The sequence below is a fragment of the Budorcas taxicolor genome, chromosome 8 (assembly GCF_023091745.1).
Source record: "Budorcas taxicolor isolate Tak-1 chromosome 8, Takin1.1, whole genome shotgun sequence".
In the NCBI taxonomy this organism is placed as follows: Eukaryota; Metazoa; Chordata; class Mammalia; order Artiodactyla; family Bovidae; genus Budorcas; species Budorcas taxicolor.
Window position 1 is genome coordinate 88,301,320 of NC_068917.1, and position 12,440 is coordinate 88,313,759.

At 37.1% G+C, this 12,440-nt stretch overlaps 1 protein-coding gene across 1 annotated transcript in view; it reads right to left on the minus strand.

Moving 5' to 3' along the window:
- Nucleotides 1-218: 218 nt before the first annotated feature.
- Nucleotides 219-12,440, minus strand: part of LOC128052869 (serine/threonine-protein kinase MRCK alpha-like) — a 68,014-nt gene continuing 55,792 nt past the window's right edge. The window contains exon 11 of the mRNA XM_052645431.1: nucleotides 219-276. Within this exon, the coding sequence (XP_052501391.1) occupies nucleotides 219-276 (58 nt within the window). The remainder of the gene's footprint in view (nucleotides 277-12,440) is intronic.

Genomic DNA, 12,440 nt, shown 5'->3' on the forward strand with positions numbered 1-12,440 from the left:
TAGATTTCTTGTGGCAAGTGGGATGGAGTGGGGAACAATTCCACAGCCCTTCTAAAATCTTAACCTCCAGGTACTAATACCTTTACCAGCCCAAAGAGGCTTGACCCCTATGAACAGACAAGAAAGGGATGAAACAAAATATATAAGGGATCCAAACAGCAGCACAGACACTTACCTTAAACATACGAGGCATTTCCTTTCTCCTTGCAGGAACAAAATCAGAGGGCCAGACTGAACTGACAGAAAACGCTCCATCCCTGAAGGAAAAGCAAGACTCTGGGAGTGAATTGCCTGAAAGTGAGTAAAATGATACAAAAACATAATCCTCAAACTTAATTTCCCTAACTTTTAACATTCTTTTTTGTAGGAACTGACAGTGATCAAAATATTGTAACAGCAGTTCTCAGCCAGTTACATATTATCAGAAAACCCAAGTTAACTCTGGGCTGTTCATGGAGGAGTCAACTCCCTGTGACTCCCTATATTCACTGGTGGCTCAGACGGTTAGAGAAGGAAATGGCAATCCACTCCAGTACTATTGCCTGGAAAATCCCATGGACAGAGGAGCCTGGTAGGCTACAGTCCATGGGGTCACAAAGAGTCGGACATGACTGAGCCTTCTATGGGTAAGAAAGGAGCACATGTCTGACTGCAAAGCCATTGGCCCTAGAATATGGGCCATATGCCCTCAGATCAGCTTGCTTGTGTATTTTGTCAATGTTACTGAGATACACTTGGCATGTAATAAACTGCATATTTAAAGTAGACAGTTAGATAAGTTTTGATTTATGTATACACCTGTGAGACCATCACCACAATGGAGATAATGAATGTACCCATCACCCCTGAGTTTCTTGGAACAGCTGTGTAACCCTTACCTTTCTCCTTCCTTGGAACTCTTCCTCACTCCCCCACTGATCTGCTTCCTGTCACTCTAGATTAATTTGCATTTTCTAGCACTTTATAGAAATGGAAAGGTACACTATATATTCTTTTTGTCTGACTTTTTCTTAGCATAATACTTTTGAGTGCATTAGTGTTGCTGCATGGATGAATACTTCATTTCTATTTATTGATGAATAATATTTCATTGTATGGATATGCCACAGTGGATCCATTTACCCATTAGTGAACATTTGGCTTATTTCAAGTTTCGGGTGTTTTAAATAAAGGTGCTATGTATGTTCATGTCTGTCTTTGTGGACATACGTGTTCTCTTGGGGAAATACCTAGGAGTAGAATGACTAGATTATATATTCAGTTCAGTTCAGTTGCTCAGTTGTGTCCGACTCATTGCATCCCCATGGACTGCAGCACACCAGGCCTCCTGTCCATCACCAACTCCCAGAGTTTATTCAAAATCATGTTGATTGAGTCGGTGATGCCATCCAACCATCTCACCCTCTGTCTTCTCCTCTCGCCTTCAATCTTTCCCAGTATCAGAGTCTTTTCAAATGAGTCAGCTCTTAGCATCAGGTGGCCAAAGTATCAGAGTTTCAGCTTCAACATCAGTCCTTCCAATGAATATTCAGCACTGATTTCCTTTAGGATGGACTGGTTAGATTTTCTTGCAGTCCAAGGGACTCTCAAGAGTCTTCTCCAACACCGTAGTTCAAAAGCATCAATTCTCTGGTGCTCAGCTTTCTTTATAGTCCAACTCTCACATCCATACATGACTACCAGAAAAACCATACCCTTGATTAGATGGACCTTTGTTGGCAAAGTAACGTTTCTGCTTTTTAATACGCTGTCTAGGTTGGTCATAATTTTTCTTCCAAGGAGTAAGTGTCTTTTTATTTCATGGCTGCAGTCACCATCTGCAGTGATTTTGCAGCCCCACAAAATAAAGTCTGTCACTGTTTTCACTATTTCTCTATCTATTTGCCGTGAAGTGATGGGACCAAATGCCATGATCTTTGTCTTCTGAATGTTGAGCTTTAAGCCAACTTTTTCACTCTCCTCTTATATATTAGGTGTGTGTTTAACTTTTAAAATATTTTTCAAAGTGATTATATGATTTACAAAGCAATGCATGAGAGATTTAGGTCTTCCACATCTAGGTCCTCCAATGCTTGAAATAGTCTTTAATTTTAGCTTTTCTTATGGATATAAAGTGATATCTCATGGTTGTTTTATTTGAATTTCCATTGGAAAAGACCCTGATGCTGGGAGGGATTGGGAGCAGGAGGAGAAGGGCACGACAGAGGATGAGATGGCTGGATGGCATCACGGACTCGATGCACATGAGTTTGAGTGAACTCTGGGAGATGGTGATGGACAGGGAGGCCTGGTGTGCTGCAATTCATGGGGTCACAAAGAGTCAGACATGACTGAGCGACTGAACTGAACTGAATTGAATAATTAATGACATTGAGCATCTGTTAATGTGTTTATTTGACATATGTATCATCTTCTCTATTGAAGTATCTTTCCAAATTCTTGCCCTTTTTTAAATTGAGCTATTTTCTTATTATTGATTTAAAGAATACTTTTACGTATTTGGTATGTAAGTTCTTTTTCAGATATTTTATTTGCCACCAGTCCACCATTTCTATTACTTCTCTTAACAGAGTATTTCAAAGAGCAGAAGTTCTAAATTTGATGAAGTCCAACTTATCAATGTTTAAATTTTATCTGTTGTGCTTTGATGTTATATCTAAAAATTATTTGTCTTATACAAGGTCAGAAAGGCTTTCTCCTAAGTTTACTTCTAGGTACATTACAGCTTTAGGATTTTCATTTCGTTCTATGGTATATTTTGAGTTAATTTTTATACATAGCAAAAAGTACAGATCAAAGTTGATTTTAAAATATATGGATATCTAAAATTCCATACCATTTGTTGGTAGCTATTGTAAGATGTTGAAAATACTGTACATATTAAAGTAACAGAAGAGAAAATATAGAAATAATTTACATATATATGTTATACATATATTATAAATATATATGGTTTATATGTATATTATATATATTCTATATATTTGGGTATATTTATTAATTTGTTCTTTATTTCAAAATTGTTTTGGCTTTTCTAGCTCTTCTGCATTTCCCTATGAATTTTAGAATTAACTTGTCAATTTCTTTTTTTATATTAAACACTCTCCAATAAATTTTTTTACATTTACATATATTCACTCTCTTTTAGATTCTGTTTCCATACAGGATATTGAGTAGAGTTCCCTGGGATATACAGCCAGCCCTTATTAGTTTTCTATTTTATATGTAATAGCATATATGTTTTCATTCCAATCCCAAAGCAAGGCAATGCCAAAGAATGCTCAATACCACACAATTGCATTCATCTCACACACTAGTAAGGTAATGCTCAAAATTCTCCAAGCCAGGCTTCAACAGTACATGAACCAAGAACTTCCAGATGTTCAAGCTGGTTTTAGAAAAGGCAGAGGAACCAGAGATCAAATTGCCAACATCTGCTGGATCATGGAAAAAGCAAGAGAGTTCCAGAAAAACATCTATTTCTGCTTTATTGACTATGCCAAAGCCTTTGACTGTGGATCACAAGAAACTGTGGACAATTCTGAGAGAGATGGGAATACCAGACCACCTGACCTGCCTCCTGAGAAATCTGTATGTAGGTCAGGAAGCAACAGTTAGAACTGGACATGGAACAACAGATTGGTTCTAAATAGGAAAAGGAGGATGTCAAGGCTGTATATTGTCACCCTGCTTATTTAACTTATGCAGAGGACATCATGTGAAATGCTGGGCTCGATGAAGCACAAGCTGAAATCAAGATTGCTGGGAGAAATATTAATAACCTCAGATATACAGATGACACCACCCTTATGGCAGAAAGCGAAGACCTAAAAAGCCTCTTGATGAAAGTGAAAGAGGAGAATGAAAAAGTTGGCTTAAAGCTCAACATTCAGAAAATGAAGATCATGGCATCTGGTCCCATCACTTCATGGCAAATAGATGGGGAAACAATGGAAACAATGAGAGACTATTTTGGGGGGCTCCAAAATCACTGCAGATGGTGACTGCAGCCCTGAAATTAAAAGATGCTTGCTCCTTGGAAGAAAAGTTATGACCAACCTAGACAGCATATTAAAAAGCAGAGACAGCACTTTGCCAACAAAGGTGTGTCTAGTGAAAGCTAGGGTTTTTCCGGTAGTCATGTATGGATGTGAAAGTTGGATCATACAGAAAGCTGAGCACCGAAGAATTGATGCTTTGAACTGTGGTGTTGGAGAAGACTCTTGAGAGTCCCTTGGACTGCAAGGAGATCCAACCAGTCCTTCCTAAAGGAAATCAGTCCTGAATATTCATTGGAAGGACTGATGCTGAAGCTGGAACTCCAATACTTTGGCCACCTGATGCAAAGAACTGACTCATTTGAAAAGACCTTGATGCTGGGAAAGATTGAAGGTGAGAGGAGAAGGGAATGACAGAGGATAAGATGGTTGGATGGCATCGCTGACTCAATGGACGTGAGTTTGAATAAACTCTGGGAGTTGGTGAAGGACAGGAAGGCCTGGCTTGCTGCAGTCCATGGGTTCGCAAAAAGTCGGACATGACTGAGCCATTGAAGTGAACTGAACTGAAGTGTATAAGTGTCAGTTCCAATCTTCCAATTTACCCCTCTCCCCACTTACCTCCCAGTGACCATAAGTTTATTTTCTACATCTGTAACTCTATTTCTGTTTTGTAGATAAGTTCATCTGTAGCCTTTTTTTAGAGTCCACATATAAGTGATACCATATGATATTTATCTTTCTTGCCTGACTGCTTCACTCAGTATAACAATCTCTAGGACCATCTATGTTGCTGCAAATGGCATGATTTCATCTTTTTCATGGCTGAGTAAGTAATATTCCATTCTATATATGTACCACAATTTCTTCATCCACTCCTCTGTTGATGGATATCTAGGTTGCTTCTATGTCTTGGCTATTGTAAATAGTGCTGCTGCAAACATTGGAGTGCATGTATCTTTTCAAATTAGAATTTTCTCTGGATATATGCCCAGGAGTCCATAGTGCTAAAGCTGTGGTTTTATCAATAGTCCTGCACAGATGGAAGAGCTGGACCATAAAGAAGGCTGAGTGCCAAAGAACTCAGGTTTTTGTATTGTGGTGCTGGAGAAGACTCTTGAGAGTCACTTGGACTGCAAGAAGATCAAACCAGTGAATCCTAGAAGGTATCAACTCCGAATGTTCATTGAAAGGACTGATGCTGAAGCTCCAATCCTTTGACCACCTGATGCAAAGAGCTGACTCACTGGAAAAGACCCTAATGCTGGGAAAGATGGAAGGCAGGAAGAGGAGGGGGTGACAGAGGATGAGATGGTTGGATGGCATCATTGACTCAATGGACATTAGTTTAAGCAAACTCCAGGAGACAGTGGAGGACAGGAAAGCCTGCATGCTGTAGTCTATGGGATCTCAGAGTTGGACACAACTTAGTGACTAACCAACAACAACAATATGCCCAGAAGTGGGATTCCTGGATCATATGGTTGCTCTATTTTTAGTTTTTAGAGGAACCTCCATACTGTTCTCTCCATACTGTTGCCACTAGCAGTGTATAAGGGTTCCCTTCTCTCCATACCCTCTCCAGCATTTATTGTTTGCAGATTTTTCTGTGATGGCCATTCTGACTGGTGTGAGGTGATACCTTATTGTAGTTCTGATTTGCTTTTCTCTAATAATTAGTGATGTTGAGCATCTTTTCACCTGCTTTTAAACCATCTATATGTCTTCTTTGGAGAAATGTCTCTTTAGATCTTCTGTCCATTTTTTGATTGGGTTGTTTAGTGTTTATATATATATATATATATTGAGCTGCATGAGCTGTTTGTATATTTTAGAGATTAACCCCTTGTTGGTTTCTTCACTTACAAATATTTGCTCCCATTTTGAGGGTTGTCTTCTCTTTTGTTTATGGCTCCCTTTGCTATGCAAAATCTTCACAGTTTAATTAGGTCTAATTTGTTTATTTTTGTTTTTATTTTCATTAGTGTACTCTAGGAGTTGGATTGAAGCTTGTCAGTTTCTATAAAAAGAATTAAGAAGCTTACTGGGATTTTGATTAAGACTGTGTGAAACTATAGATCAACTTTGGGGACACTCACATTTTTTTAAATACTGAATTTTTCAATGCATGAACACAGTGTCTCTCTCCATTTATTTAAGTCTTCATTAATTTCTCTCATCAATATTTTATACTTTTCAGTATACAAGTCTTACATAGCATTTGCCAGATTTATTTCTAAGTATTTAATATTTTGATGTTATTGCAAATGGTATTACTTATTTATTTTTGATTTCTGATTCTTTATTGCTAATATAAAGAAATGCAATTTATTTTAGTATATTGACCAAGTATCCTGCAAACTTGATAAGTTCCTTTATTACTTCTAAAAGTATTTTTTAGACCACATTGAATTTTCTGCATAGATATTTATTTTGTCTATGAATAATTTTCCTTCCTTCTTTCCAACCTGGATGTATTTTGTAGTTTTTTCTTCCCTGGCCTAGATATCCAATACAGTGTTAACTAAGAGTGGTGAGATCAAATATCTTTGTCTTTTTCCTGATCTTAGGGAGAAAGTATTCACTCTTTTGCCATTAATTATGACGTCAGCTATGGGATTTTCATAGGTGTCCTTTATCAGGATGAAGAAAGTCCCTTCTAAATGTCCATCAAGAATATATAAACACATTTCGTCAGATGTCTTTATTGTATCTATTGACATGATTGTTTCTATTTGTTTATATGATAAAATACATTAATTTTTTAATGTAAATCAGCCTTCCTGAGATACACTACATTTGCTCAAGATGCAAAATAATTTTTACATAATATTGAATTCTATTTACTAACATTTTGTAGCTTTCCTCACATGCATTTGCTGATCAATATCTTGCTGAATCAAGCCAGATCCTCTGCAGGGCCTTGCAGAGCTAATGCACGATCTCTATCAATCCCTATTTCTCTCCCTCCCCGCCCCCCCCCTTTCTCGTCTCTGATACTCTGTCCTGTCAACTCAGGACTCTGGGCCCCTCTGGACTCTCAGTTATATCACACAGGGAGTTCACCTGGGTTTGCGTTATCACTTCAATACAGGGAGTTCACCTGGGTTTGCCTGGAATTCCCATTTTATGTACTGGAAACTCTCATAAGGCAGTAACCATGGGCAAGTATAGAGCTCACCTCACTTGTTTCCTTCATTGTCTGATGGTTAGCACCTTAAATCATTTTATCCTTGTTATTTCAGAGGAAAGGTTAATATAAACATGGCCCCTGTTACTCCATCTTGGCTGAAAGTAGAAGTCTGTTTGATCTATCTCACTTGATAATTTTCGACTTCTGCCACACTTTGAACTAACTCACTTCCTTCCCCTAATGCTCCATCTTGGACACCTTACATCTGTCAATGTGACCCTCAGTTTTTCAGTCTTGATGACTTAAAAACCTCAGTACCATCTGGTATTGTCACTCTTTTCTTCATCTTTCTTTTTTCTGCCACTCACCATGTCCCATGAGGTAACTTCAGTAATATTTCCTGCACCCATTTTTCTTTGGTAATTCCTGCAGCCACCATTTTAATGCAGATTCTTATCTGATCTGAAGGATGGACAGTTGCAGACTGGACTTCTTGGCTCCAGCACTGCTTTCATTTTCTCTGTGCCCAGCATCAAACACACACAGACACACACACACACACACACACACACACACACCTAAACTAACTTTTGATTAAAAATCTACTTCCAGAGTAACCTTACTAAAGTCACCTTCAAGATTATCTTCTTTCCTGTATCAGTTATTCAATGTACTACCAAATTTCTGACAAAGCTATTAGCTGAGGTAAAGAATATAGAAAAGTGTTTGTTGCTGAGGAATCAAAATAAGATAGGATGAATATGCAGACCCACAGAATCTGTGATAAGCAGAAAATTCAGGCTGAGCAAGCATACAGCAATCACAGTACAGGTTACACCTGGTAAAGTAGTATAAAGGAATAATATGAACAAGTTACTCGTTACCTGAACCATAGGAAGTGGAGGAACCACCCAGGGAGTGTGCAGAAAAGGAAGGAAAGAAGGCCAAGGGCAGATGCTCTGAGATACTAAGAGGAAAGTTAGAGGAGCCAAAAAGATTCAGCAAAGTTAGGGAGAGCAGAGAACATACTGCATTTTCCTAAACTGGATACACTTGCTATAATTTCACTGATTCAGTATTTTTTATTAAGCACTTAAACAGTGTCTGGAGTGAAGTCAAAAACAGCAAAGTAAGGGTCTCTGAATGTTCTCTCCTTCATTTAAAAAAAAATGAGAAAACTATCAAATTCATCAGAAACAACCTTTGCAGAACTTGTAAATTACCCAAGTTTTGTGGCAACCTGAGAAGAATTAATTTTTTAGAAAAATAACTGAACCTTGGTAAGAATTATGAGCTTTGTGGTAGTTTAACTTGCCCTGGTGCTATGCTCTATTTCCAGCTCCTCAGTAGACTTGAAAAATGGAAGTCTGTGTTCACAGTACATCCTAGAAGCCTCTAGACACCTGAGGAAGCTAGAAAGAGGAGAAAGAAGGAGAAAGGAGTTGGTGTATGACTTGATTCAGAGCTCTCCATGGGAAAGGTCTATTCCCCAAGGGGCACTTAAAGAAAAGAATTTCATACAAGTATTTTAACTGCATAGCTGCTTACCCAGTACTTAGCAGTCAGACAAGAACTATATATTAACCAAAAATCTTAAAAGGAGAAGACAGAAACTGAGATATCCATAAGGGTTCTGAAAAGTTCTGACATATTGCTATGAATCTTGGTCATCATGTACACGCATAGAACTGTGAACATACTTAGGGTTATGTATATGCTCCAGAAAGACCAGAGAAGGACACACGTTCTCACCTCTGACACTGGATTTGTATATAAATGGTTTTCATCAGACTTTGGAGGCTTTCAGACATTATTTCTTACAACGTTCTTGAGCATTTGCACAAGAAGAAAGTGTTGTAAACTGCCTGGTGGAGTGTTGAAGAAATGTCCCATTTGCACACAGAGCCCTTCAGCAAAGTCTAGGAAATTCATCAGTTCCAAATGTTTAAAGAAATCTCTGCAAAATCATTAGCTGACTACTAAGTTAACAAAGGGGAAACTTCAGTAACCATATATGACTAAGAATAAAGACTTTACAGATTAGTTGAGGCACAAAAGTATGACCAATACACAAGGAAAAAGAGCATCTCTGAGGAAAGCCAGATGTTGGATTTACCAAAGAATCAGCTATTTTAAATATATTTGAAGACCTAAGTGAATCCATGCCTAAAGAAATAAATAAAAGTATGATAATAATGACTCAACAAACAAGAAATATAAATAAGGAAATATAAATCATAAAATAGAACCAGACAGAAATTCTGAGGTTGAAGAGTACAATAACTGAAATGAAAAATTTACCAGAAGGGCTCAGCAACAGATCTGAGCAGGCAGAAACGAGAACCATTGAACTTGAAGACAGGACAAATAATACCATCCAATCTGAGGAAAAGAAAGAAAAAAGAATGAAGAAAAATGAACAGAGCATCAGCGTTCTTTGGGAAACCTAAAGAATGCTAAAATATATTTAATAGAAGTTCCAGAAGGAAAGGAGAGAAGATGGGGTAGAAAAAAATAATTCAGTGAAAATCTCAAATCAATTTATAATCTAACTTCCCATCTTAAGAAACTAGGAAAAGAAGAGCAAACTAAACTCAGATCAAACAGAATGAAGGAGATATAAATTTCAGAGTGGAAATTAATAAAACAGATAGTAGAAAAATAAGAGAAAATGAAGAAAACCAAACTAAATTGACAAACTTTTAGCTAAACAACCAAGAAAAAATCAGAGAAACCTCAAATTATTAAATTCAAAAATAAAGTAGGAAAGAAAAATAAAATAGTTACATTACTTCTGATCTTCCAGAAGTTAAAAGGAAACATAAGGAAATACTATGAATAAGTTTATGCCCACCCCCCAAATTAAACAGTTCTAACTGAAATGGAAACACAAGTCCCCCCAACCAGGAAACTTTCACAAGGCACTGGTCCAACCCCAACGAAGGAGAGCAGACTCTAAAATTAAGAGGAATGAAAAGAAATGAGGACAACATTAAGTGCACCAACATTTGAATGATAGGAATCTCAGAAAAAGAAGAGAAAAAAAAAGGTATGAGAAAACATTTGCAGAGATTGTAGTCAAAAATTTCCTAACAAGGGAATGGAAATAGCCACCCAAGTGCAGAAAGCCAAGAGAGTCCCATACAGGATAAGAGAGAAACATGCCAAGAAATATATGAGTCAAACTAACAAAAATTAAAAGAAAGGAAAAAAGATTAACAGCATCAAGGGAAAAGCAAAAAATAACATATCAGGGGATCCCTATAAGGCTAACAGCTGATCTTTCAACAGAAACTCTGCAGGCCAAAAGCGGGTAGTAGGATAACTTAAAGTGATGAAAGGAAAAAAAAAAAACTTACTACCAAGATTACTTTAAGCAACAAGGATCTCATTCAGATTCAAAGGAGAAATCAAAAGCTTTACAGATAAGCAAAAGTTAAGAGAATTCAGCACCACCAAACCAGCTTTACAACAAATGCAAAAGAAACTTCTCTAGACAGATAACACAAGAGAAAGAAAAGGCCTACAAAAACAAACCCAAAACAATAACATAAATGATAATGGGATCATGCATATCAAAAATTACCTTAAATGTAACTATATTAAATGTTCCAGAAAAAAAGATATTGATTGGCTGAATGGATACAAAAACAAGACCCCTCTATATGCTGTCTACAAGGGACACTTTTCAGACTTAGGGATACATTGTGACTGAAAATGAGAAGCTGGCAAAATATATTCCGTGTAAATTGAAATCAAAAGAAAGCAGTAGTGATGCTTTCTTATTTCAGTTAGAACTGTTTAATTTGGGGGGGTGGGTATAAACTTATGCATAAACTTGAAACTTTTTCAAAGCTCTATTTTATCAGATAAAATAGATTTTTAAATAAAGACTAGACAAGAAAAGACACTACATAATGATCAAGGGATCAATCCAAGAAGAAGATATAATAATTATAACATTTATAAATGTATATGCACCCAACATAGAAGCACATCAAATCAATATGTAAGGCAAATGCTAACAACTATTAAGGGAAACTGGCAGTTAATTTGGCAATAATCGTGGGAGACTTTAACACCCCATCCACACCAATGGACAGATCAACCAGACAGAAAATGAATGATATATTGGGACATTTGTACCTAATTGATATTTACAGAGCATTCCATCCAAAAATAGTAAATTTCACTTTTTTCTAAAGTGCATGTGGAACATTCTCAATGATAGATCACAAATCAAGCATTGGTAAATTTTAAAAAAATTGAAATTATTTCAAGTATACTTTCTGACCACATGCTATAAGATTAGATTTTATTTCAGGGAAAAAAACTATAAAAAACACAAACACATGGAGGCTAAATCATATGCTTCTGAAGAACGAAAATGTCACTAAAGAACCCAAAGAGGGGAAAAAAAAAATACCTGGGAGCAAATGAGAATGAAAACGTGACAACTCAAAACCTATCAGATGCAGTAAAAGCTGGCCAAGAGAGAAGTTTATAGTAATACAAGCCTACCTCAAGAAACAAAAGAACCATCAAGTAAACAACCTAACTACACTTGTAAAACAACTAGAAAAAGAATAATAAAAATACTCCAAAGTTATATATCCTGAGGAAGCCACAGTTCTAAAAGACACATATACCCCAGTGTTCATTGCAACACTATTTACAATAGCTAAGACATGGAACCAGCCTAGATGTCCACTGATAGATGAATGGATAAAGAAGATGTTGTATGTATATACAATGGAATATTACTCTGCCATAAAAATGAACAAATTTGAATCAGTTCTAGTGAGATGGATGAACCTAGAGCCTATTATACAGGTAAGTCAGAAGGAGAAAAACAAATATCATATATTAATGCATATATCACTGAAGAAGGGAATGACAGATCACCTCAGTATTTTTGCCTCAAGAACCCCATGAACAAGGGACATGCTCAGATAACAGAGTAGAAGGATGTGCATTCATCTCCTGTGAGAGAACCAAGACTGCAACTAGCTGTTGAACAACCATCGGCAAGAGGACACTAGAACCCACCAAAAAAAATGATACTTCATATCCAAAGACAAAGAAGAGGCCACAGCGAGACAGTAGGTGGGGTGCAATCACGATAAAATCAAATCCCATACCCTCTGGGTAGGTGACCCACAAAGTGGAGAACAATAGTATAAAAGAAGTTCTGCCACTGTTGTGAAGGTTCTGAACCCCACGTCAGGCATCCCAGCCTTGGGATCCAATACAGGGATGAGAATCCCTAGGGAATGTGGCCTTGAAGGCCAGTGGATTTGACTATAGGG